This window comes from Lasioglossum baleicum, chromosome 7, assembly GCF_051020765.1.
Source record: "Lasioglossum baleicum chromosome 7, iyLasBale1, whole genome shotgun sequence".
NCBI lineage: Eukaryota > Metazoa > Arthropoda > Insecta > Hymenoptera > Halictidae > Lasioglossum > Lasioglossum baleicum.
Window position 1 is genome coordinate 16,407,867 of NC_134935.1, and position 25,987 is coordinate 16,433,853.

The following is a 25,987-nucleotide window of genomic DNA, read 5'->3' on the forward strand; positions in this document are numbered from 1 at the left end:
TAACACAGGTCACCAAGCAAACTCTCCACTCTATAGAAATCTGTCCAATTTATTGTAAAACGTGAAACATAAGAGAGACAACAGATGTTTGTCCTTCGTCCTCGATAAGCCGATATGTTTTACCGAACTCGGCGCAACGCAGCGAACTGTAATCTCGACAAAACCGATATGCCTACGATCTCAATTCGTCGATCTTGCCAGCAAAATAAACTGAATTCGGACGATGAATTGGTTGAGAAATAATACTCGGATTGCCGGTATCTATCGCGCAAAATCAATCTCGGTATCGATCAAATCGCGTTCTCTCGCCGAAAATCGTCCATACGCCGTGCGAATACTTTCATCAAACTAATACGGACATTCTTCCGTAATTGCACGTAACTGTAGTCGCATGTAGAAATCAATCGACTCGGAATAAAAGACCGAGCGTCGTGGAAAGAAGAAAAGAGAAAGAATCAACGTTCGATTAAAAAAGGGATATTTTCGATAAAATCCAGAATAAAATATTTGTCTCGCGGAAGTAAAATCGCGATCGACGGGAATTCTAAAATTGATTAAAAGAATCGAATTACGATTTGCCGTACATTTCGACGGTCGATCGCGTCTGTCGCCTCGTCTCGTTATTGCCTGCGCGTAATTCGCTAAAGATTCACATTCGTAGAAAGCTCTTAATCCTAAAAGTGCTATAAATTATTATTTTCTCTCTGTGTAAATCTGTATCAACACTTAAAGCTAAGAGAGGCTACGGTAGGTTCGCGGTATCAACATAGGGAAAGGATACACGGCACACTGTACACGGATTTGGATTCGGATAGGTAGCATCCGCGGGAGATTGAACGACGCGACATCGGTCAGAGGGATGCTACGTCGTCTTTGTATTGTCTGAACGCGTTTCCGCGTAGTCGGCTCGAGGCAACGAGTCCTTCGCGATCGACGAACAACCGTTGTTCTCGATCGCCGGTCGATTGCTCGTGGAAATCGGCGGCGGCGGCGGCTCCTCGTTCTCCTCGGAGTCGGTGCTGTTGTTGTTGTTATCGTGATTGGGCCGTCGAGCACTGGTCTCGCACGGCCGGAAACTTTGGTGACGCGCGGTGCAATTGTCTAGGAAACATCAGAGACCCGGCTGGGGTGGCTGATGCGTATTCCAGGGCACATCCGCGATCGCGGGCGGCATGCTGGCTTGATTGTGCATGGCACGGGGAGCTCGCATGATCTCGTCGGCCGGCGGACAATGCGGCCTGGGACCCGGTTCCGGGGTGTACGTGAACGTCAATCCGGTCGCGTAGATGATCCCGTCGTTACGAACCAAGGAGACCGGCACCTGAGTCGGCTGCCTCACCCAGAGCCACTCGCCCCTGAACTGCGAGATGTCCGGAACCACGCATAGCATGCTCTCCTGACACCTGTACATGGTCTCGGCCTCTACGTCGCCGAACCAGACCTGCAGGTTCGGTGTGAAGTTGTCGCCGGTGAGCTCGAGCATCGCCACGTCTCCGCCGCCGTTCAAATGCAAACTGTGAACGAGCGGGACCGGAGTGACCGGCGACCTGACCGGGCCCATGCCCTCGAAGAATTGGTACTCGGCCTTGTCGGTGCTGATGATCGTCCAGCAGGCGCCATCGTTGATCATTTCCTTATTCGCCTCCTTCGGACACGGAGTCGCCTGGAATTGTATTATGCGTTCCTGCGACAAGCAGAGGTACATGTGGTCGGTATCCTTCATGTAGAATGCGCATTTGTGCAACTGCGAGACGGGATCGTCGGCCTCCAAACTGGCCATCTGCTTGTCCACCTTCCGGATGACCAAACGCGGCAGAGCCATTCCCGTTACCGAACACACCAGCTTCACCGTGCTACCATAATGCACGTACCCGTCCCGGACTTGGAACTCTTCCGACTCGCTCTCGTTGTCGTCTAAAAGATGTATCGTGAACGCACCCCACTGCGTCGAGCTCGCGTGGAAATTGCCGTTCTCCACGTGCAGGTAACGCGTGCTCACCGTTTGCGAGCGCAATCGGTTGAACAACGCGACTTTCGTCCCGCTCGCGATGCACAGGTCCGCGTTCTTCAACGACTGCTTCTTCTTCGACGGCTTCGAGATCACTTTGATCCTTTTACTGTGGAATACCCCGATGTCGTGCCCGCTACCGTAAAACATTTTCACGGAAAGCATAAAGTGCTTCCGCTTGTCCGAGTCGGATATGTACAATGTTTTCGCGGCACAATACTGTTTCCCGTTGTTCAGGTCCAGCTGCTGCATGTCCTGGTCGGAGTTGCCGATCCCGATGAATGCGCAGAGCTGCGCCGACTGCTCGCTCTCACCTTCACGGAGCATCTGCTCCTGCCGCATCCTCCATCCGTCCCCGAACAGGTAAATGCACGGCGGAGGACAGAAAAACCGTTTCTCGTTGCCGTATGATTTCTGCGCGACCTTCGCGTGCAGGATTACGATCACCATGTCGCTCCTGTCACGCAGATAACGCTCCATCGCCTCGCGCGTCAACCGCTGGTCCTGGTGATCCGGTCTGTAGACGCCGGACCCGAATCGAGGGTACACCGACATCACCGAGGTCGGCGAGGGAGGAGATTGCATTCCATGCGCCATCGCGGGCAGTCCGAACTGGTGTGGCATATTTAGTTTCCGCTCCTATTCCCGTTGCTTCAGAACCGTAAAACCCCAAGGTCCTATCCTTGTCGTCCTTGCATGTCACATAATTGCGTCTGCCGCTTATACCTGGAATAAATTCGATTTAGTAGACTCGTCCATTCAATCGTTTTATTTTCTAAAACAAAAATTGCTTCGAGCGTAACAGTTTGGATATCTGAAAAACTATGAGAGAATTCGTTTCGTGAAATTAGAAGCAAACATTCTAATTTGTTTTAGAAAGCCTGGCATTCTTCGAAGAATACGGTTCAAGATTATACGACCCAACGCAAGACAATACCATGTTATTAGTTACACGGGTTTGAATAGTCGCAGAACCTTACTAGTCTGCACGGTTAAAGCTTCGGCGTGAGAAAGATTTTTGTTTTTCACGATAGAAGATATAATTAACTCGAGCTATCTTTCTTTAAGCTAGCTGCCAAGAATTGCTAGTCTTAGTACAGGAAAGAGGAAATGCGCTTATACACTGTGGGAACCGAGTTGAGCTCATTTTTCCTGCATGAATTAAGTCACCCTCGTTCGTACAAGTTTACACAGACTACGTGTACGCGTGTGCCAGCATAAAGATGTTCTGTTACTACTTTTGCACTGCGTTTTCTATGCCGTTCTGAAAAGAATTTTAATCTACAAGCCAAACATTTCTTGGTATTAGGGATGCAATGAAAAAGTTTAGTTTAACGGAGGCATAGTATAAATGGTTGCACGAGTAAAAAAAATGGTGTCCATGAAAAAAACACTTCCTGGTAACATTAATTGTCCGACTACGGTTGCACGCGTGTGCTTCCAACTGTTCATTAAACGCTCTAAGAATAGAAACACAAATACATTGCATAGAATGAACCTGCAGCAGTGGAAATGTTTTACCAAATAAACGCTAAATCTTTTCGCGTTCTAAGCCTCCTAGAACAGTTGTATAATCAATGCTGAACATAATATCCAATACCGGTTCAAAAAAAAAGGGTATAAAAAGGTAAAGCACTCGAATAATTTATACAGACGTGTTAAAACCAGAGATTAAAAATTGTGTTTACTCCTATCTTACATGTTCAGTAAATATAATTCTGCATACATATGTGTATACATATGTATATATAAATATATATATATACATACATATACCCATAGACATATGTATATACACTGTACATAAGTATTAATTCATATATATATATATATGTATATATATATGTATATATATAATGTACATAAATATTCATATATATATATTTTTTTTGTATATATATGTTCATATACATATTGTATATACATATATATGTGTATATATAACGTGTGTTGGACGAAGAGAAAAGAATTAGAATTGTTTTACGAACGAAAAATTGACGCATAGTTTCCCATAAAAAATTCTAAAAACGCTAACAATCGTTTATTTACCTTGTCGGCACAGGAAAGGTTACACCGAATAAAAACAGGTTACGTTCTTGACACTCACCTCATTTTCTGTAACAATTGAAATCCGAGCATAGGTCCCAATGCATTTTTCAAATTGCCGTTCTATCACGAATATCGCACCGTTCGTCGATCTTTCACCATTCGCAAATCCTTTTGCGTCCTCGTCGAGTATTCTCCCTAATCCATTCAAAAAACACCTGTTCACTTTCCGAATTTTCCGAACAGTCCTGCCAACCGTTCAAAATGATTTCGCCTCGCCGCGCGCGCGCGCCACTTCAAATCCAACAGATGAACGCAATGTCCCGGAGCACCGCCCAAAATTAATTTCGATCCTCCAAGTTCCGCGAGCGATCGAACAACCGTAATCCTATCGTTACGAGCCTAACTATAATTCGAAAAAACCAATTCCCGGAGAGCCGAGCGAAACGGCAGAAGACACAACCTCTCCCGACGATACTCGCCAACCAACTAAGTTTGAAACGACACGTAGAGTTATTACTACCGCGTAAGTGGCTGTAACAGGCGCGTATCTACGAAGGACAGGGAGGCGCACCGAAGCGAAATCTTTTTCCCACTGCACAATTCGAAAATTTGTTCTTTTCTATCAGAAAAAACGTACTTGAAGGAAGCTCGTGAAGTTAAATAGAAATATTTTCGAGCAAAAATCGAGTACGCGAATTTCGTTCATTGTCGAGACCGTCTAACATTTTTCTTAGAATTAAAATTTAATTTTTCCACACGAGCAAAATTTTACGATTCTTGTACGATCGAAAAAGTTTCCGGGCTAATCTAGAAAAATTCTAGAAAGAATTCTATGCAAGTTAACAAGCACTCCGGTGTTTAGACGGTTTGTTACGCCACTGAGAGCTGCAGATTCTATTGTTTTAGTGTTGTACAATGGCCTGGTCGACCCAAGCGCCTCCAGTTTCCCCTCTTGTTCCCCACCTGACGTGAGCTATTCCCCTCTACCCCGTAGGTGCCGTGGAATTGCTGCCGCAAAAGGATGTTGGGGTTACCCTGGGGGGCGTGGGAAAAACCTGCTGTGGGAAAGAGTGGGTGGCCTCTACCTCACTTCACTTCACTTCTCTGATGATGACGATACGATATATACACGTCCCGGCTATAAATGTGTGCATGTGCCTACGAAAGACTCGAGGAAACACACAAATATATTTCACGTATTACGTTACGTGTTTGCATACTAGTCACACAAATATTCAAGAAATTGATACGGCGCAATATAGAACGATTGCGTACTAACAAACAAATCAACCTTCCGTGCGTTTATTCCTTAATCCACGTATACAATTGAAACATCTGTAAATTTTAGCCGACGTTCTTTCGAAATATTTTCATTTTAGTATTGTATTAAAATTTCACGCTTTTTTCCAAAATTCATTCTTATCTAATTAGATTAGAAAGTAGCTCCACTTTTATTCTGGCCCAAATATTTCCATAATATTATTATTGCAAGTTAGGTAATTGCTTGATCCCATAACGTGTAATTCGAGCGATCGTGCATCGAGGCACACTTTTACGAAAACCTCTACCATAACAGCGTGCCGATTAGAATGTAAATCATTTTGTAAGATATAACGGAACGTGTTTCACATTCGCGTATATTTATCATTTAGTAGAATTATCGATGCGTTTCGAGCAAATAATTGCAGGATATAACAATAATGTTATACTCTCGATCGGCGAATCTGCAAACGTCGAGTTATTACATGTACAGCTGCAAGTATTCTATCTTGTGAATGTAAATGTAGCGCGCGTAACGCGACGAGCGCATTGTTGCGGTGACCAGCTGACCGATGCGGTACAATGTCGATACGCGCAAAACTTTACCAATTTGCGTATTCGTTGATGCATTATAAGGTAAGCGATTCTTTGCACGTACTATTGGCATGTCTAAAGTCCGCCGGGAAGAAACTATTTTGATGAATAATCAGTCTTTCGATGATTTGTATTAGGTACTACTACTGTCGCTTAGGTTATGAAAAACCCTATTATTCATTATATAGCATGTAGTAAATATACAACAGATTTTACACAATGTAATCTGTATCGATAAAATACTGTTTTTTACAGGTACCTTATCAAACATAATGGGAGTTCACGGCCTTTGGCGTTTACTCGATGCAACAGGGAAGCAGGTTCCCTTGGAAACGCTCGAAGGAAAAGTTTTAGCCATTGGTACATTTAAAAATGTATATTTTATCCAAACCTTCTGTTATTTTACTTTTATCCTTTGTTTAACATAATTCTTTCACCCTGTAGATATTTCCATTTGGATATATCAAGTGATGCTAGGATATCAAGAGCGTTTTAGTAATCCTAAACCAAACGCGCATCTTATCGGATTGTTCAATAGAATTTGCAAGCTACTGTATTACAAAATCAAGCCAGTGTTCGTGTTCGACGGAGGTGTACCAATGCTGAAAAAAAACACGATTGTAAATATAAATTTGTTTACGTTAACCTCTACTTAACTATTTAAACAAACACAATCTTATATTCAAAGTAATTCAAAGAGTACAGCGTACATGCATTAATGAAACTGTACTTTTATCTCGACTATAATATTGTCTGTACATAATTGGTTTACCGTGGGAACCAGGTAGTGAGAAAAGAGGCTCTTATTCTTTTGTGTTCGCAGGCCTTACGCAGGAAACAGAAATCTATGGCCAAGAATAAAGCTTTACAGATGAGAACAGAATTAATAAATAACTTGATAAAGCACTCCGCTGTAAAAACAGTCCTTAATCCGGAAGAAGAGAATGTTAAAAATAACTCGACTCAGGCGATCTTGAGCAGCTTGAATAAGCAGACCACGGATGATATGTTTAAATTACCGGACATGCCGAGTACGAATCCATCGGAATTAAGTCCGGACGACGATTACGATTCGGATTCGTCGACAATCGAGCTGAGTCCACGGAAACAAACGAAATGGATCGGAAATATCCACAACGTGGACGTGGGTAGCACCGAGTTCAAAGCTTTACCACCAGATGTGCGCTACGACATCCTGACCGATCTCAAGGAAACGAGAAAGCAAAATTCGTGGGGTCGTTTACACGAGATGCCCGATGTATTTATTCATTTCGCAAAGTTAATCATTTCGCAAACGATTGTTTTTGTTTCTCTAAAATGTCTGTATCCATCTAGGAGTCACACCAATTCTCCGGCTACCAAATGAAACGGTTATTGAAGCGTAGATTGGTTCAACAGAGTTTAGAGTCCGCGGAAAAAGAAATGGGAGGAAAATCGCTGACGTTGGAGGAATTAGAGAAACTATTGACAGAACAGGGCGTAGACACTGCTAACCGAAACTGTAATTACCGTGTCGCGGGTGACAGTGAGACTAGACTGGTTTACATCAGCGGTATGTTCTTGCAATTTTCTAAAATCTTTCTATCGGCCGTGTCTTCGTGCTCATGAACTGTGTGTTGCAGATAAAAATGCATACATTAAGAATATTAGCAACAACAGTAAACCAAACGACCAAGAGGTTGTAGCTGATAAGGACGAGGCGAAAGAGCCAGTACCTGGCACCAGCAAAGATGTACCAATAAGCGAAAACATGAATGAATACCAGCTCGATGATGAATGGGATAGCGATGTTGAAATAACTGCTACGACCAAGTCTAAATCACCGGCGGAAGAATCGAGTAACGACTCGTACTTCGCAACAGAATGGAAAGAATCGCGACCACCATCTAAAAACTGTTTTGGAAAACACACTATAAACCCTGCGTTGTCTTACATGTTGGAGTATAGCGGATTAACGGAGGCTCAAATCCACACTCTTCTCGAGCAACGCAGTAAAGAAGATGGCAAGGGTTCGCGGGACACCGTAAAAACATCGCTGCAATTCGATCTTTTCGAAACAAAGAGCGGTAACAGCAAAGATAACGAAGACAGTAAAGACTTTACAGAAGTAGGTACCACAGGAGATATAGAATCAGTGAGTATTTCGGAAGTTGGGTTTTCCGAATCGATTGTACAATCTGATGATAACTTGTCGCCTGTCACGATTTCAAAAGCTTCAAAAATAGAGTCAGATGTGGTAACGGTAATCAGCTCAACGGATTCGGATTCGGATTTCATAGAAATAGCAGATGTACCGACGGTAGATTTCGATAGTAGTAAGATCAAGAAGAGTACTTCGCAGGCTATCGAAATAACGCTTAGATCCGATCAAACCATAGAAGATGATATGTTCGCGGACGTTTTTGGAGCACCGAACAACGAGTCAAAGACTGAAGAGGTGGAAGCAATGTCTGAAAATGTATCAATATCTAGTGAACCTTTCGAAATAGTGGAACAAAGATCTCCCGATCACTCAGAGATATTGGAAACCGCTGTTCTAGAGAAAACGATTGTGGAAACGATAAAAGAGAAGGTTCAAGATCCATCTGATACGACGAAAACCAACGACATTGAAACATTGCAAGTCACAGATAATGATACGGATAATAATAACGTTCAAAATGTAAATACACAATTGGAAGATATCGAAGAGGCAGATAGTACAGATGATGCATATAATTCTAGTCAAAACAATGCCGAGATTACATTGATGGATAATAATGCAAACACAAGCGCATGGATTACGGATCCTCCAAACGCGAGCCCTCTTCCAGTGAACGATGATGAATTGTTGTCATTGAAGGTATAATATCATTTGTCTGGGTTTATTTATATTATTCAGTCAAAACGATTGATGCGCTTTGCTTTTAGGCACGTTTAGAAGATGAACAATCAGAATTGGTAACAAACATCGGTAAACTGCAGAGGCAGGGCATCGATATATCGAAACAAGTATCCAGCGAAGCTCAGGTATAGTAATATCTAATATCAATTAATAGATCGCGGATCTATATGCATTTACGCCCAACATTTAAAAATTCCAGCTATATTTCCGAAAACTCCTATGCTCCAATTTGGCTGAAGTTTTTATGACAAAAATGTTGATCGCGAGAAGGATTTTCAGCGACTTGAAATAAAATTTTGTACCATTTCAATGTCATTTCCTACGTTACCAACACAGCTGCGGAATGTAAACAATTTTTCGGGTGATAGAAATTACAATGACCAAAGTTATAAGCTTGGATTAGGTTTTTAGGAAGATTTTATTCATTTGTAGAATATACATATTTAATAAACCGCAGTTATAACTGTGCTGGTAACATAGAAACGCCGAAAACCGTTCTCGCAAGCATGATATAAGTCAATTTACAAAATATCAGCTAATTCGGAGGTCCAGCCGTTTGTTTAAAATGGTTAGAGATGGAGATTTATATATAGATTCGCGATCTATCGGCGATTTAACAATGGAGTACAAAGGGAATCTGCTTGATCGACAGGAACTTTTACGATTATTCGGAATACCATACGTTGTAGCGCCCATGGAAGCAGAAGCCCAGTGTGCGTATTTGGAGCAAGTTTGTCTGACCGATGGCACGATCACGGACGATTCAGATATTTGGCTATTCGGAGGACAATGCGTTTACAAGAATTTCTTCGACAGTACCAAGAAGGTCCTTCGATATCGTTCTTGCGACATACAACACCACTTCAGTAAGCGAGACTGCATATTCTCCAGCAACAGAGTGAAACATACATACTTCAAAGTTCTAGAACAAGGAATAATGTTGTGTTTCAGAATTAACGCGCAACGAATTGATACGATTTGCCTTGTTAGTCGGCAGCGATTACACCACGGGTTTAGCTGGTATTGGACCCGTCACTGCCTTGGAAATATTAGCGGCTTTTCCGTCGGAAGGAGACAATTTACTGCAAGGTTTGACAAGTTTCCGTTCGTGGGTCGCGGCAGGCAGAGCCACGGGTCCTGGAAAAGCTAGTCTGCGAACCAAATTGCAGAACTTGCAAATTCAGAAAGGTGCGTATAATTTTCTCGAATCTAAACGGAGTTCTAATAAGACGAACTATCTTTTTTGCAGGTTTTCCGAGTGAAGCCGTCGTACAGGCGTACCTTGTTCCGAAGGTGGACGAATCAAAGGAAGCTTTCACGTGGGGCAAGCCGAGCACGTTGTTGCTGTCGGATTACGCGAAACAGAAGTTTGGATGGACCAAAGAAAAGTTCAACGAGATCATGAAGCCGATATTGAAAAGGCTGGAAGAGAAACAGGATCAAAAGTTTATAGATACTTATTTCAAACTGCAAAGCGCAGCTCTAAAGTCGATCGACGTGAATCTGAGCAAGCGGGTGCAGAAAGCTGTGCAACGGTTAAACAACCCGAACATGGAAGACGCGACCGAAAGCGTGGAAAGCGTAAAAAGCGCGGAGATCACGCGGCAACCGCTTCGAAAGAAGAGAGCGATCACGTCGACGGAAGCACGAAAGAAGAAAAAGGAGTCGGCGGACACGCGAGAAACAACGGATTCGAAAGCGGCCGAATCGGAAGTCTTTAATGCGTCCGTCGATAAGAAAAATAGTCTGAAAGATTATATACCGCAAAGGGAAAAAGACAAGGCAGAAGCTTTGAAGAAAAAATTGCACGCGATCGAGGTAGTTAGAAAGTCGAAGCAAGGATTGTACAAGACTAAGAAAGTGAAGCGTTGCGTAAGGAAAGTGAAAGAAGAGGCTGGACTTTCGGAAAGCGATAGCAACAGTTCGTAATACCAAAGTACAGAAACGCTGAGCATGCCGATCGTCCACAGCGAATACTTTGGCGAGAGCGTGCTATCGCGGAGCGGTAAGTATTATTTGTGTAAATAATTGAGCAGAAATCTCGAAATGTGTTTTTTCTTTTCTAAATAAATTATATTTCTATGACACGTGTTTGTCGACTTATTTGAGATATAAAAATCAACGACGCATCGTTGAACACAGGTAGCACTTACGCTAGTAGTCTAACAAGAGATGCAATGGATCCACCGAACGTTACGCTTCGGAATGGAGTATAATACACACGTTTCGGTTCAATGTTCCGAATATAGTATAGTTGGACGTTGTCGGTCGTTGTACATTAATTACATTGGTTTCAGTTTTTCTGGTAAACTCTATCCGTTTCGAATGACTATTCTATTAATACTTGTTGAACTTGCTAGCAAGGTATCTAGGAGTATTTTGGCAACTCGCTTGTTTTTAATACTTTATCTACAGGAAATCTGAAAACGTCTCCCTTCCGGTAACAATTCCGAAAGAAAGTTCTACTAGATCGCACAACTCGAGATATTTTCTTGATTGACGCTTGAAATAGCTATTGAAGAATTGATTAAAAAATTAAAAAGTCGACTTCTAAAATAATATTTAACACGCTCACAACTGCGCCCGCATGAAATGAATCATTTTTGTATCACCAGTGGTACATGCGGGCATGAACGTGTTAAATAACAGTCGGTATGTAAAGCGTTAACCGAATCGTTAACGTATCGAGCAACGACTGCTTTCGTTATAAGCTTCGTCTGTCGACGGATAAAACGGGCACGACGCGTATACATACATACATCATGATACTAGGTTCAGTTTCGTTAAATCGTCTAAAAACCGTCGGTTCTTCCTCGCCTCCGGAAATCGGAGACAGCGTACACCTTTCCATTTTGTTTCGACACTGCTGTAATCGCGCTTCCGATCCCAGAGAACGTGCTAACATTATGGCCAATATTCGACAAGTACGCCAATACGTCCGGTGGAAATTCTTTCTCGTTTTGCGCCACCATAGGAAACAACTGAAAGTTTCAAAGGTTCACTTTATTCTTCCGTTCCTGAAGTCCCATCTGTAAAACTTGTGTTTACTTACTTGATGATGAATTCGACGAGTATCGACAGCCTCCGTAATAGTCTTGTTCGCCCAAAGGTTCAACACCATCGCAATGGCGACAGCGGAAGTGATTTTAGTGCCACCCGCGGCGCCGATTACCAGACGAACCTCGCCCTTTTCATCGATCTTTCGAAAAGTTACAACAACATCGTACTCGCATATATATCGGAGAAGGGAAACGCTTTGCCGAATGCAGCGATACTTACAACTATCGTTGGACTCATGGAGCTCATAGGCCTCTTTCCCGGTCGAATGAAATTATTCTTCGACGGTGGAACATCGAAACCATTAGTTATATTCGGGGCACTAAAGTCGTCCATTTCGTCGTTGAATATTATTCCCGAGGACTTCGAACGCAGCATGGCGCCAAATCTGTTTAATCATAGTAAACTTTAAGACGCTGAGAAGGTTAACGACAAAAGCGTTTATGAGTTTACAATAGTGAACGTACACCTGGTTTATAGTGGAGGTTACCGATACAGCGGAGCCATCGGGAGCCAGCACGGACACGTGAGACGTCCCCGAATCCTCCGGCGCGACCGTGACAGCACCGTAGTATTCCGGATTGTTGTGCGTCTGATTGTCCTTGATCTTACTGCGAATCGAATCGGCATAGTCGATGGACGTCAAGTTCTTGACCAATGAGTCTAGACAGGATGATTCTATTAAATTCCATTCCACACCGATAGAGGAAATAGACGTCGAACAGTTAACACGTTCGCTGCCACCAACGAGTTATCTCGTAGGTCTCGTATACTCGTAGTTGGCGCTGTCGTAAAACATTTTATCGCAAAAACCGGCTACGATATAACTCGTATAATTAACAAAGCAATTAAAAATTATCTAAATTCAATATCTCTCCCATAAATACATGTTTTGTATTTTTATTTTACAATTAATTGATTAAGTTGGCGTGGTGGAACCGTTTTTGAAAATGTCGCTTTAAGGACACTGCTACAAGTACGCCATAAATTGTCATTTCGAATCGGATTCAAGTCGATCACGCCGATGCCGACAACGACAACGACGTCCCTCCGTTATCATAACATAATTGACGGCGTAACAAGCAGCAACGGTTTTTATAGGATGGAAAGAGTCAAGTACGTGTAATAGAACCAAGGAGACGCGCGAGAAGCACGCGACCCGTGTGCTATCAAGCATCATCAATTGATTGACGGCGCTCGGACGATAATTAATTATGTGACCGGAATCGCGATCGCTGTCGGTTTCGCGATAATTGAAACCATTTACTGTCGCGCGTCCGTATCTCCGAGCCGCCGTGCGTTAATTATGTCACAACAGAGAAACAATTACGAGCACCCGCTTATCGTTCCCGCTTATCTGGAAGCGGCTTCTATGCTATGTTCAAAGGATTACGAATTATTGACGCAGCTCGACGTCGACGACTCACCAACAGGCACGAACTCTGGATCGGCTAACTCGGTCCTCTTGGCGTAAGCCCATTTGAACGTTTCGACGAAGCGCTGCCACATAACACCCTGGTCGTCGGTGGGTACGATTCCGTTAAGAACATTCATAATGAAAGTTAGGATCGCTCCGGACCCCGGTGGAGGCGCTGTGACAACCCTCATATTCCCTATCTTCGTTTCGAGTGGTGCCGCCCACTTGACTTTGTAATTTCGCAGATCGTCCATCTCCATGATACCTTTCGCCGCTTTGATTTCCTCGATCAGCTTCTCGCCGATGGAACCGTTGTAAAATATATCCGGTCCATGTTCCGCTATCGACTTCAGCGTCTCAGCTAAACGCAGCCTTTTTATCCTGTCGCCTACCTAGCCACAGCAATCTTTCGGCAATCAGAATGATTTCGGTGAATCGGTGGACAGGAAATACTAGTTGCTCGTTACCTTCCACGTGGTGTTCGTAGCCGGGTTGATGAGAATCTCCACCAAAGAGCTCTGCTGCCGTATCAGTTTTTCTTTGTTGGACAAGTAAGTGGACAGGTAATCGTTCACGAGGTTCCCAGTCTCGCACAGGGCGATCGTCGGCTCGAACAAGTCGGACCATTTCAGCTTCCCGTACTGCTGATGAGCTGCCCAGTAACCGGCGAGCTCGCCCGGCACGGCTATCGCTAGGCCACCTTGTGTGTAGAATCATCCCCGAAGAAACTGTTAGATTTCGTTGACCGGTTCGCAGTTGAAATTAATTGAGTCTACACTCACTATACATACAGTGGCTCACGAAAGTATTTGAACGCGCTTTAGAACAGTATAACTTTTGTATTTATAATCGGACCAAACGACCTGATTTTTTTAGAACTTCTTTATTGGAGCTCGTAATAAAGATTTGAAGCAAGTGTTTTGTAGATGTACGGTAGTTGTACATATGCTGAACATTTCATCGAAATCGATTAACATACCCACGAGCTACAAGTGACGCTGTCCAACACCGAATTTGTTCCACAACTACTGTTGGGTGGTTCTTATAGAGATTTTCCCGCTGGTTCTGAATCTGTTTTAATTTTTTTCCTATACGCACACAGTTTTTGAGAAACATGACTTTGAAAAAGAAACATATTTTTCAACTTTACACAAATATTGTGGTGTTATTATAAAAGATATTGAATTGTTCTTTATAGCAAAAGATTCTGTAGACTTTCCCGAATACAGCGATATCAAATATTAATACATTATGATTGTTTGAACATGTTTAAACCAAACTTGACAGGGTGGCTTCTCAAGATAAAAGTCTGCTCTATCGAGTGGTATAGTTCGATTTTCCGCTGGACCCTTATTTTTCGAGACAAATGTAGCCCGTCATACCAAACAACTTTCGTAGGAACACTTTTTTGATAACGACAACGTTTTCCGAGCTCTCCCGCTGATCTCAATACAGCGGGACACCCTGTATATGGCGAGATAGCTTCAATTTAGCCGCTACTCGAAATGATACTTCTGAAAGATAGTATTAAAATGGACCCAGATACCGTTGCCAAGGATTACCAGTGATAAAATAGAAGATCACTCACCGAATTGTGCCAACGTAGCGTTGCCATCAAACATATTCTCCGTCGCTTTCGCGGGAGCCGTCTCTCGAGCATCCAAGTATTTCGCAGTCTTGTTTCGAGCGTCCCATATCGTCATTAAAAATCCACCACCTAATCCCATACTGGAAGACGGTGCGCGATAACGAGATTATTTTACCACTCTCGAATTTGAAATTTCAACGATTTGCCGACGAATTCGCTTACCTGTGCAGAGACGCGACTCCCTCGCACAAAAGCGCGGCTATCGCAGCGTCCACAGCCGATCCATTTTTCCTGAGGATACCCACGCCGATATGAGCGCATTCTTGTCCGTTCGTCGACACTGCAGCCTGCCAAACAAATTCAACGTTTAACTCTGCCCGATACATTTTCCATTTTCCACTTTACCTTCCAGTACTCTCCAAAGTGCGCGTCCGGTTCCGATTCGGATTTCTTCACGAGAAGCACGACCACAACCGCGATGATCACACCTAAAAGAATGGCGCCGATCACTCCTCCGATCAGGAGCTTCTTCTTTCTATGTGGTCTGCAAGAAAACAATATTCGATCATTGCTCCAAAGAAATTTCTAACGATCCGTCGCACAGTGTTTGACCCGAAAAACTGGCGAACACTGTGACAGCTCGTTATTTATGGACTCAACGTCATAGCATTACATGTACAAAATCGTTGAATTCGTGTTAACATCAGCTACAACATTCCGAGATAAGAAACATTTCAACGTTTAAAAAATCAAGGTTACCTCCATTTTCGGTCAAGAAATTTTTTCTTATTTTCAAATATTAATAACTACGCAAATGTTCATGGTGGAAAAGGAAAATGCGTTTATGATAGAAACATTTACACAATTCCCTTAAAACATTTAAAACTCGCTGACAAATGGATGACTACTGCTTCATGAGTTTATAAACGAGGAAAAAAGTGTTGATTCATGATTCCTCGTGTATTCAACTATCTCGGATAACAAAACTATAACGCTTCAGGCAACATTTTTCACGTTGACTTTCTGCCGGCATTTCTGGCCAAATACTTTGCGTCGACAAATATCGATTTTTCGATCGCCGCGCGCCGATTCGTTTGGACTACAGTTCTTATCGTTATCTTCGCTGCCGACTAAAATAACGTGAATAACACCTATTGCACAGATCGATTGTGCCGATTCATGGATTAGGAGCTTGAAATAGTTCGTCGGACTTTAATCACAATTGTTGATTAATCCGTCGATCTCAATGACGATTGATATTTCAGATAACTGCGGGGTATTCCGTTTTTTACCGTTATCCGATTGTTTTGCCAATCGAAGACAATGTAAGAATGCTTTGGCATTTCAAGCGACAGCGATAGACGTTTTCAATGCTTCAGACTGATTCGTAGATCTACCATAAAAAAAACGATGATCTAGGTAGGCAATGGAGTCATCCTTGGCATCGGCGAATCACATACCGGACAAGTGGTGTTGCAACGATTCGAATAAATGAAAATTGCCTACATAGAGGAATGCGTAATGAGTAAACAGAGTACGGGAATTAACCGCCGGGAATTTCCCTCTCTAATTCAACAACGTTTTTTACTCGACTATGGCATTATCGTCGAACAGAATTGCATTACCTATTTAGATATAGTTAATGTCTACATTCGAAGGACGTGGATGAGCAGTCCCATTTTACGCGAAGCGCCATGAAAAATTCGCGATAATTTTGCACGCAGTACCGCATTAAGCCGGGTCTTAGACCAAATTTTATTTGGGGTTCCTTTCTACAAAAATCATAAGTAAAATTCTGTATTTTTATTATTATTCATTTTCTTCTGTACCAAATCCGGAGCCCTCCGAATTATGTGCCTATCGGCGCGCCGTTTGATCGCAACGGTGAATCGACGCTTTTGGCACCTATGTATTTCCGTTGAAATTTAATCTAAACATTGAGTCTAATCGTCTATAAAACTTAGACGTGGCCATACGTCTTCGCAAATGGATCGTTGTCAAATATTTGCTGCGGTAGACTTCAGCATACTTGATGACTCGCGCACACTATTTACTATACTGAAAGAGGATCTAAAAGTCTCAACTCGCTGGAACCGTTTCTCTGTACGTTCGAGAAAAATGGCACGAAAATATTACAGTTAAACGATCGCACAGAGAACACGTCGAACACCGTGTGCGTGAATATTCATACGCTGCACAGCGCGTCGGGACAAGGTAAGAACAAGAACGCTTTCGCTGCGCGGGTTCATCGAAAGCGCGCGGTCACTGAATATAAATTGATTGTGTCGCGCCGCGATAATATTGGGTTTTTGATAACCATCGGAAAATAAAGATTGTTGCGCTGCAAACATCCAACACGTGATTATCGCGCGGCTATGATCTAATGACAATTGCCGTGACATGCAATCGTCCTATTAGAGCGCGGACACATTGTCCGCCGTCTTCTTTCTCCCGATGCCCCGGAACGAAAATAAAATAAACGAAACAAGTATCAAAGTGCCCTAATAAACAACGAGACTTCCCGTAACAAACTAGGTTTGTTACAACATATAGAACATAACCTCCTTGACATACCCTTGATAACCAGAGACACGAAAACGACGAAAATGTTCATTTCATCATAACGATCGCGCAAAATTTCACATAAACCGATTTTACGCCTGGAAAATCGACCAGAGCGTAATCACTGTGTCACGGAGCGAGCGAACGTCTTACGTTTAGAAAACGACCGTGAATCGTTTCGCATCGTCGCACCAGGTCGCACCTTTCGATTAGAACACGATCGTCTAACGTTTACGATATTTTCTATTAATTGAATAAAATTTCTATCCACTTCTGATCATGACGCGCGACTTTCTCAACGACTCGCGGAAACGCGAACGACAGTACACTATGATCGGTTGTTACCGAACATTATTGCGAGAAATAAAGAATAAAGAAATATGTTTACTAACCCGATCATGCTGCGCGTGAAAACACGGCACAGGAGAGCGCTCAACCTTGACTAAACGTTTCGCCAAGCCGATCGTTGTCTCTTATACGTACTCGTTACAATACAGATTCGACTTATTCATCCCCACTACTATCTTACATTTAGCGTATCAAATGTACCACAATTTCTTTGATCTCCATGATAAAGCGAAGCCAACCATCTCCTCGCCATCGGCTTCCGTTCTGTAATCGATGTACCGATCGATCACCAATTCAATTACAAGTTACAAACTATGTTTACCCAATCTTTATTACTCGCTACGGATATTAAAAAATTTACCGCTAATTATATTTCGCTACACACGTCGGGTTTACTACTGGTTTAAAAATCATTCACAAGATACGAGCCACGGTATACTATTTACAACTTTGATTTTTCCGCGCCGAACAATAATTGTGTATACCGTATCTCGGTTAGGGATTCGTTTATTGTTGCACTCTTTCCCGATAAGGGAAAATGTGGTAAAAATTACTTTAACACTGCACGATAAATTGTCGCGTCGCGAACATTTGAGCATACGTTGCACGCGTGTTTTTTTTATGATATCGTTTATTCGTGTTATTAATTCGATGACTTCCATTCTCCGAATAATGAAACAAGAAATAGAGAAAACTCGAGTCATTCCTCTTTTGAAATAGCGCTGGAAAAAAGAGTCGATTCATATAGGACGCGTTGCGTTACCCTCTACCGGCGACGAGCTGAAACTCGTCGTGCAGATGAGTAGCAATTGGTAGCAATCGCTTTGAAAAACGGGCAAGTCATTTCGTGCGTCTAATAGGTTCGTTGTTCTTTCGCAAAAGTTGAGACGATGTCAACCAGGTACGACAGGGCCATCACGGTATTTTCGCCGGACGGGCATTTGCTCCAGGTGGAATATGCTCAGGAAGCAGTTAGGAAAGGTTCCACGGCGGTACGTCCGTAAATCTAGCATAACCTCCTTCGTGTTTGCAGTACACTTCGGAGTGTTCATTCTGTATTTTCAGCGTTGAACACGCCGGTTTTCCTTTTGTACAGTATTTCGATGCCCAGTCTCATTTTATCGCTTTGTCTTTGACGAGTTCGTTTTGTTTATTTCAGGTCGGTGTCCGCGGCAACGATGTTGTCGTTCTAGGCGTTGAGAAGAAGTCTGTCGCGAAGCTGCAAGAAGAACGCACAGTCCGCAAAATATGCCTTCTGGACGAACACGTTGTGATGGCGTTCGCAGGTTCGATTCTAAATCTTATCGACGTTTGTTTACCGAGAGCCTAACCATGTTCTTACTCTTAGGTTTGACTGCGGATGCCAGAGTCTTGATAAATCGTGCTCAAATCGAATGTCAGAGTCATAGATTAACCGTAGAAGATCCTGTTACTTTAGAATATATAACCAGGTATATAGCAGGTAAGACAATGTATGATTCGTCTATGAAAAGAAGGCGCATGACGTCTGTACCTGACTCTGTACTTTGCGCTACACGTCTTAAAGATCCCCCGTTGTCTCAGTGTCGAAACGTGCCCCTTCTTTTCGTGAACGAATGGTTGTTACGTATTTGTTTGCGTGTGAATAGAACGATAAGCATGTACGATATTTCCAGGCTTGAAACAAATGTACACACAAAGTAACGGTAGGAGACCTTTCGGAATATCGTGTCTCTTAGCTGGGTTCGACTACGACGGAGTCCCACACCTGTACCAAACAGAGCCTTCTGGAATTTACTACGAGTGGAAGGTACATCCTTGACGCGATTTTTCAAAATTTTGAAAGCAATGTAAACAAAGCATTTGTTTCTCTGTTCAGGCAAACGCCACAGGTAGAAATGCCAAAACTGTTCATGAATTTCTACAAAAATATTACACGCCGGAAGAAGTGGCGACCGAGAAAGGTTCGATAAAACTAGCTATCAGAGCTTTATTAGAAGTAGTGCAATCTGGGCAAAAGAATCTAGAAATCGCCGTGATGCGACGCGGTCAACCTTTACAGGTATAAAATTTCGAGTATAGTTCGAACCGAGTTGATTTAGAAACATGTTATTTATCGCGAACCTATTTATCGTTGCAGATGTTAGATTCCGATACTATCGAAAAGTATGTTACGGAAATTGAGAAGGAGAAGGAGGCGGAAGCCGAGAAGAAGAAGCAGAAAAAGTGATGTCTCTGTAGCGAGCCGAGCTTTTGCAATTCATTCGTTGTTTCATATAAAATAAATACACAGTGCATAGCTAAAAACTGGAACAAAAATATCGACATTCTTTTTTTATTTATACTTTATAGCTGTGTCCATAAAAATTATGTATACATTTGCGTATATTTTTAAATACACAATATGAAATCGAAGCTGTAATGTACAGCATCTCAATTGTTTCTTATTCGTGCGTGCGATTCCAATGTAAACAAACAATTCCAGAGTTCTTAGAAAGAGATTTTTCTTAGTGAATTTCAATAAACCTACATTCTTTTGTACAAATTAATTTAATACAAATATATTTATAGTTCGAATAAGTGTCTACCACGATGGTTGAACAATTGGAATGATGGGAGGTTCCGTAGGGTTTCCCAGGATTTATTTTCCAAGTCAACCACCGCCCGAATCTCTTTGAAATCACCAGCGATATACATGACACCGTACATAACCATAAATAAGCTGACAATGCCTTGTATCAAGATCTGCAATAAATACATATTATCTCGTACTAATCATGTATTGTATGAATTAAATTCGACGATCGATTAATACTTACATCAATTGGCAAAGTAGTAAACTCTTGTTCCGTTATTCGTAAATAAGAACGATCTACGAAAATGTCAATAGTTAACCTAACATATATAAACATGTGTGTAGCTGAAACGTTAAATACGAAGGTGATACATACGTTGTGCAGCCGAATAAGCAGCATGCAGTATCGACACCAAACCTATTACCGTTATAAATCTATGTAATGCTGAAGCAGGCATCGTGTTTATTGTGACACCTCAGAAATTTCTCGCAAAAACAATCATCTGTTCGATACGAGTTAAACTGATCGCAACGCTTCAGTAGTTCAGTAGTGAAACGTACAACTAAACTGGACTTATGCGCGTGGGAACTGTCATTTTCATATACAACAAATGTATTTCTAAACAATAATCTAAACTTGAAAGAATAAACGTTCTAAATATTATGCTGTCTTTTTATAATTGTTTTAGATAATCCTGTAGATTATGACGAGCAAATGTTAAACTTCATTTCAGAAAACCAAACATTTTTAACTTTTTGTTATATAATCCTGTAGATTTTGATGAGAAATCCAAGTTTTCACTAATTCAAAAGTTATGCGTGTTTAAAGTTGAGCGATTTTAGACGTTTTGACAGATATGGGCGCCGCCATGTTACCATGTATTCAAATATCGTCCAATGAGGAAGGTTGGTCGAGGTTAGGTGGTTCTTGCCGGAATTTGTATCACGTCTTATGCGAAAAACGGCAAGAATTATACACCCCCTTCCAAAAACTAGTGTTTTGATGCGTTTCTCTTATGATTGTTTAATTTTCGGGGGCTGGAAGAATGCACTTCAATAATTACAATAGCGTTACTGAAAATAAAAAAATATGGAGAAGCTCTCGCTGTTGTTCTTGTAGCTACATGTGGATGTGACGCAATAAAAATACAACTACATAGAAAAGGTGGGAGATTTGAAATGTGTAATATTTATTCTGAAAATTGATCACAAAATAATCAAATACAATTTAAAATATCCTGGCATAGACGAAAACTATATCCACGAGCATAGCTTGAAACTTTCGCCGTAGATGGCGTCATGACGGTTCTTTTTTTCATTAGATTCACTATCACGTATAAAAATCAAATATCCATCACAACTGATCACAACCGTGACAGCTGACAATTATAGATTCGTATATTTCGGATTCCAAAATTGGCTGACAATTCGATACTAATGGAGATAGCGTTCAGTCGCGAGGATTTGAACACTTGTTTTAGGGAAAGTTACTGGTCGTTCCCATCGCTGTTTCTGTCACTGTATAAATGGTAAACAATGTGAAGTATGTAGCCGAAGGTAAACGTATCAAATTTGATCGCCCCTTCGCGTGTGCCGAGTTAAACATGTTTGTTTACAGTTGATAATCGTCCGAATAACAACAAACATGATGGATTACGAATTTAAAATGAAAACCCAGAAAGATCGAACAAAAGTGGAAGATCTTTTCGAGTTCGAAGGATGTAAAGTTGGACGGGGCACTTATGGGCACGTCTACAAAGCCCGTAGGAAGGAAGGGTTAGTGGGCTTTTCTAACCTATCTTGTAAAATTGCTCAGCGTATTATTGTCTTCTTTCGCGTTTTATTCCGATGTGTCTTTAACAGAAAAATTCCTTTCACGATAAGAGTATAAATTATATTCGACTGTTTCTGTTTAATCGTATCGTGGCACAATATCAACGTCTTTCAGACATTGTTTTCTGATTTCTCTAGTGTACCGGATGGCGAATTAAAATCTCGACCAGACACAAAGGATTTTGGTTTAAAACAAATCGAAGGCACGGGTCTTTCAATGTCCGCGTGTCGCGAGATTGCTGTAAGTATTCTCTCTTTGCTGCTCGATGTACGGAAAGCCTTCATTTTAATGGAATTTTATTTACAGCTACTAAGAGAACTGAAACATGTTAATGTGATTACTTTAATCAGAGTTTTCTTGTCCCATAATGACCGTAAGGTTTGGTTATTATTCGATTTTGCGGAGCACGATTTATGGGTACGTCTACATTTGTAGGGAAATTTATTTTGTTCGAGCAAACAAATCTATAACAACTTTATTCTAATTTGTAGCACATAATAAAGTTTCATAGAGCTGCCAAAGCTAATAAGAAACCTGTTATGGTTCCAAAGGGTATGGTAAAGTCTTTGCTGTATCAAATTTTAGATGGTATTCATTACTTACATTCCAACTGGGTGCTTCATAGAGATTTGGTAATTATCAAATTGTTCATAAGAGCACGATATTACTCTTTAGAATGACTACAAATGTTTATGGCGCTTCAGAAACCAGCAAATATTTTAGTAATGGGAGAAGGTAACGAAAGAGGACGCGTGAAAATCGCGGACATGGGATTTGCTAGGCTGTTTAACGCTCCTCTAAAACCACTGGCTGACTTGGATCCTGTGGTAGTGACATTTTGGTATAGAGCTCCGGAATTACTCTTAGGGGCTAGACACTATACCAAAGCTATAGGTATAGAATTCACGGTAGAACGGAATTGTCCAGTCGTTTTTCTTACCTTTGTCAATGTTACTTTTATTGTTTAGACATTTGGGCTATCGGTTGTATATTCGCGGAACTTTTGACGTCGGAGCCCATATTTCATTGTAGACAAGAAGATATTAAGACTAGCAACCCGTATCATCACGATCAACTGGATAGGTACAGGATGTATATTATTATACGAACGAATGTTAATTCTTTAGTACGAAATAAAATGTTGGAATTGATTGACACTCAGGATATTTAACGTGATGGGATTTCCTCTGGAAAAGGATTGGGAAGATATCAAGAAAATGCCGGAACATCCGACGTTACTCAAAGACTTTAAAAGATCCAAGTGAGTACCGGTTCGGAAAGTCTCGATCTAAATGGTGTCGAAAATCAAACTTCAACGTGAATGTCTTTTTTTCTCGTAGTTACGCAAACTGTTCTCTGACGAAGTACATGGATCGGCATAAAATTAAACCCGATAGCAAGGCGTTTAACCTGGTACGACGGAACTAAGTATTTCGTTCGCGTTTCTCGTGAACAGCCGACATTATGCGTTTCTTGTTTCAGCTGCAAAAATTGTTAATGATGGACCCCAATAAACGAATCACGTCCGAGCATTCTATGCAGGATGCTTACTTCCAGGAAGAGCCATTGCCGACGCAGGAGTACGTGTCTCGGCTTTTCGACGCGATTACGTTCGGTGTCTGTTTATCCGTCTAATATTTGTCGCATCGTTACAGCATATTCGCCGGATGTCCTATTCCGTATCCCAAGAGAGAGTTTCTAACGGACGACGACACAGAGGAAAAGACTGAAAACAAAGCTCGACAGAACCAACAGCAAACGGTAGGCTTACCCGTTCAATCGTCCCGACGGGTGTTCTCTCAGATTTTCGATAAAATTGCAGCAGCAGAATCAACAGCAACAAGGAAACGGTGACCACAACCACGGACAGAATGCGAAACGAGTACGGCTGAACGGTCCGCACGGGGCCCCGGAATTTCATCAGCATCAAAGCCACGCGATGACCCACCAACAGCCGCCGGGAATGGTTTACTCTACTGCCCAACCAACCCAGCCGTCGAACTTTCATCAACGTTTCTAAACGATCTCTCGATAACGAAATAAAACGATTCGTCGGTTGACTCGTTCGGTCAGTAGATTGCTAATTTAATCGATTACTGTATCCAACTAATGAGAAAGTCAACGATTCCTGTATATTCCATTACAGTATAATAGTAAAATTTTATTTATATATATACATACACCCAGATATACGCAATTTCTGCGTGTGCACTCGAAAAGCATCGTCACCTACTCATTTCCACGATTTCGTTGCGACGTCTTGCGAATTATTGCGATCTCTTACTGCAATTTCTGGGAAAAAAAGACACGAGAACCTGGAACGATTTTATCGAGGGAAGACCGGTCGAAAAGGGAATCGGTGGAAAGAAGCGACAGAGGAAGAGTGAAAATCGGCGTGAAACGAAAGAGAAAGAGAGAGGAGAGGGATACGCGGACGGAGAGAGAGAGTAGGTTTCTCTCCTTTCGCGGGGGATCGACGAGGAAGGAGTAAGACTGTGATTTAGCGGAGGGGGATTACGCATGCGCCGTAAATCATTTCGTAGCATCGGAGCGGTGTGTCGCGCGCTCCTGAAACGCAGTTTCCGCGAATCGGCGATCGACGAAAAAAGTGTGTGTGCGCGCCGCGTCGCGACGTCGCGTGCTACCTGCGTTCAGGATGCCAATCGAGCAAAGGATCCTCCGTTCGTCGCGTCGGTCAACCTGTTGATCGGACTAGTAATCTAAAGGTGAGAAGAACGCATCTCCAGGATCGATCGATATAGTCCTCATCGATTTTCATTTTCATCGGATTCCGAATCGTGTGTCCTGCCGCGCATCGTTCGCATCTGCATCCGCACTCGCATTTGTTTCCCTTATACGTCTGCGCGCGCGTTACTTTGTCCGCGATCCCGTTGACAAGACCCAGCTCGCAGAGAGTGTCACTTTGAATTTCAAACGAAGATACGCGGCCCCCCTACTCAGCCGAGCGTGTACCGCGCGCGTTATTTTCCATTTCGAATCGCGGAGCGTTTTCGCAACGCGTCCAACGATGAATCCTAATCGCGCGCGCGCGCGCGAGTACACGTATAATTAAGCGTTGCCAATCCTACCGGTGAGCTTTCCTACCTAGCGCTCGCACGCGCTGATCGGTTCAATTTTTTTTCACGATATCGCATCAACGATTCGCGTGCGCGCGCGCGCCTGCACCTTTGTGTCGAGGTCGCAAACGTCCGAAGAAAGTTTATAGTCGTAGAGCAACCGAGTACTTGCCGCATCGCGATTGCAAACATGCGGCGTTCAGAACTGAGCTTCGGGCCTCGCGTTACATAACTCGAAATTTAACGGCCGGTGTTTTCATTTCGAAACACTTTCGTTTTCGCGCAGCTTCGACCTTTATTCCGAGAGAAAGAGAAAGAGAGAGAAAGGGTGGGAGCGAGAGGAGAGAAACGAGAATTACAAGCCGCGCGAATATGCACACGGCTGGAGACGTCGACGAGCCTCATAGATGCAAAAGTAAAAGTAAAGGGGGGACGATCCTGACCACCGTGTCTCGCGACCAGTCGGGGCCATGACCACGTTGCGACAAGGTAACCACAGTTGCCTTCTATCGTCGTAGAATGATTCGAAATCCCCGGCTCGAACGATCAACGATCCATGCGCGCAGGTGTGTCCCGCCGCCGGTCCTTCCTCGATCGTGTCTCGCCTTCGAAATATCGGCGGACGTTCCTATGTACGAACGTTGAGACATCACTGGTCGAAAAGTCCTGGATAGAATCGCCGTTTCACACGGCGACGCGTCATACAGCGAGATAGAAAACATCCGGATGTCCCTGATCACGGCTATACATGGACA

General features: G+C 42.6%; 6 protein-coding genes across 7 annotated transcripts; 3 read left to right on the forward strand and 3 right to left on the reverse strand.

Annotated features, from left to right (window-relative positions):
- Positions 1-435: 435 nt before the first annotated feature.
- On the reverse strand, positions 436-4,258 carry Su(h) (recombining binding protein suppressor of hairless). The gene is made up of 2 exons (XM_076427091.1): positions 4,116-4,258; positions 436-2,734 (listed from the first exon to the last, which is right to left on the reverse strand). The coding sequence occupies exon 2, from the start codon at positions 2,630-2,632 to the stop codon at positions 1,112-1,114; it is 1,521 nt and encodes a 506-aa protein (XP_076283206.1). The 5' UTR covers positions 2,633-2,734; positions 4,116-4,258; the 3' UTR covers positions 436-1,111.
- LOC143210326 (glutathione hydrolase 1 proenzyme) lies at positions 4,176-17,951 on the reverse strand. Its single transcript, XM_076427087.1, has 10 exons — positions 17,812-17,951; positions 15,263-15,401; positions 15,080-15,204; positions 14,858-14,997; positions 13,737-13,969; positions 13,280-13,661; positions 12,320-12,515; positions 12,075-12,240; positions 11,848-11,994; positions 4,176-11,776 (listed from the first exon to the last, which is right to left on the reverse strand). Exons 1-10 carry the CDS (start codon positions 17,817-17,819, stop codon positions 11,588-11,590), a joined length of 1,725 nt encoding a protein of 574 aa, XP_076283202.1. The 5' UTR covers positions 17,820-17,951; the 3' UTR covers positions 4,176-11,587.
- On the forward strand, positions 5,589-10,880 carry Mus201 (rad2 superfamily protein mus201). Its single transcript, XM_076427070.1, has 10 exons — positions 5,589-5,953; positions 6,167-6,271; positions 6,356-6,531; positions 6,735-7,169; positions 7,247-7,463; positions 7,534-8,753; positions 8,822-8,920; positions 9,448-9,661; positions 9,747-9,983; positions 10,045-10,880. The coding sequence occupies exons 2-10, from the start codon at positions 6,184-6,186 to the stop codon at positions 10,722-10,724; spliced, it is 3,366 nt and encodes a 1,121-aa protein (XP_076283185.1). The 5' UTR covers positions 5,589-5,953; positions 6,167-6,183; the 3' UTR covers positions 10,725-10,880.
- A 607-nt stretch (positions 17,952-18,558) lies between the features above and the next one.
- Prosalpha4 (proteasome alpha4 subunit) lies at positions 18,559-20,179 on the forward strand. Its single transcript, XM_076427118.1, has 6 exons — positions 18,559-18,759; positions 18,927-19,053; positions 19,116-19,229; positions 19,423-19,556; positions 19,626-19,808; positions 19,887-20,179. The coding sequence occupies exons 1-6, from the start codon at positions 18,658-18,660 to the stop codon at positions 19,974-19,976; spliced, it is 750 nt and encodes a 249-aa protein (XP_076283233.1). The 5' UTR covers positions 18,559-18,657; the 3' UTR covers positions 19,977-20,179.
- Emc5 (ER membrane protein complex subunit 5) lies at positions 19,985-20,994 on the reverse strand. The gene is made up of 3 exons (XM_076427125.1): positions 20,698-20,994; positions 20,566-20,618; positions 19,985-20,491 (listed from the first exon to the last, which is right to left on the reverse strand). The coding sequence occupies exons 1-3, from the start codon at positions 20,777-20,779 to the stop codon at positions 20,312-20,314; spliced, it is 315 nt and encodes a 104-aa protein (XP_076283240.1). The 5' UTR covers positions 20,780-20,994; the 3' UTR covers positions 19,985-20,311.
- A 651-nt stretch (positions 20,995-21,645) lies between these two features.
- On the forward strand, positions 21,646-24,331 carry Cdk8 (cyclin-dependent kinase 8). 2 transcript variants are annotated; one of them, XM_076427094.1, is made up of 12 exons: positions 21,646-21,878; positions 21,940-22,097; positions 22,293-22,395; positions 22,462-22,572; positions 22,647-22,787; positions 22,860-23,049; positions 23,124-23,238; positions 23,318-23,416; positions 23,496-23,568; positions 23,638-23,735; positions 23,811-23,916; positions 23,978-24,331. In XM_076427094.1, the coding sequence occupies exons 2-12, from the start codon at positions 21,967-21,969 to the stop codon at positions 24,173-24,175; spliced, it is 1,365 nt and encodes a 454-aa protein (XP_076283209.1). In that variant the 5' UTR covers positions 21,646-21,878; positions 21,940-21,966; the 3' UTR covers positions 24,176-24,331. The 2 variants fall into 2 exon arrangements, with proteins under 2 accessions (XP_076283209.1, XP_076283208.1); XM_076427093.1 differs by having other exon boundaries at positions 21,647-21,864.
- The last annotated feature ends 1,656 nt before the right edge of the window (positions 24,332-25,987 follow it).

Bases quoted from the DNA above. Each gene is read 5' to 3' on its own strand.
- Prosalpha4 (XM_076427118.1), top strand. From the start codon at position 18,658: ATGTCAACCAGGTACGACAGGGCCATCACGGTATTTTCGCCGGACGGG. The intron at 18,760-18,926 runs GTACGTCCGTAA...TGTTTATTTCAG, and splicing joins TTAGGAAAGGTTCCACGGCG to GTCGGTGTCCGCGGCAACGA. The intron at 19,809-19,886 runs GTATAAAATTTC...TTATCGTTGCAG, and splicing joins GACGCGGTCAACCTTTACAG to ATGTTAGATTCCGATACTAT.
- Emc5 (XM_076427125.1), bottom strand. From the start codon at position 20,779: ATGCCTGCTTCAGCATTACATAGATTTATAACGGTAATAGGTTTGGTG. The intron at 20,619-20,697 runs GTATGTATCACC...ACATTTTCGTAG, and splicing joins TGCTTATTCGGCTGCACAAC to ATCGTTCTTATTTACGAATA. The intron at 20,492-20,565 runs GTAAGTATTAAT...TATTTATTGCAG, and splicing joins TTACTACTTTGCCAATTGAT to ATCTTGATACAAGGCATTGT.
- LOC143210326 (XM_076427087.1), bottom strand. The intron at 14,998-15,079 runs GTAAGCGAATTC...ACCGTCTTCCAG, and splicing joins GGAGTCGCGTCTCTGCACAG to TATGGGATTAGGTGGTGGAT. The intron at 13,970-14,857 runs GTGAGTGATCTT...TCTACACACAAG, and splicing joins CGCTACGTTGGCACAATTCG to GTGGCCTAGCGATAGCCGTG.
- Cdk8 (XM_076427094.1), top strand. From the start codon at position 21,967: ATGATGGATTACGAATTTAAAATGAAAACCCAGAAAGATCGAACAAAA. The intron at 23,239-23,317 runs GTACAGGATGTA...ATTGACACTCAG, and splicing joins CATCACGATCAACTGGATAG to GATATTTAACGTGATGGGAT. The intron at 23,917-23,977 runs GTAGGCTTACCC...ATAAAATTGCAG, and splicing joins GACAGAACCAACAGCAAACG to CAGCAGAATCAACAGCAACA.
- Mus201 (XM_076427070.1), top strand. From the start codon at position 6,184: ATGGGAGTTCACGGCCTTTGGCGTTTACTCGATGCAACAGGGAAGCAG. The intron at 8,921-9,447 runs GTATAGTAATAT...CTTGATCGACAG, and splicing joins AAGTATCCAGCGAAGCTCAG to GAACTTTTACGATTATTCGG. The intron at 9,984-10,044 runs GTGCGTATAATT...TCTTTTTTGCAG, and splicing joins GAACTTGCAAATTCAGAAAG to GTTTTCCGAGTGAAGCCGTC.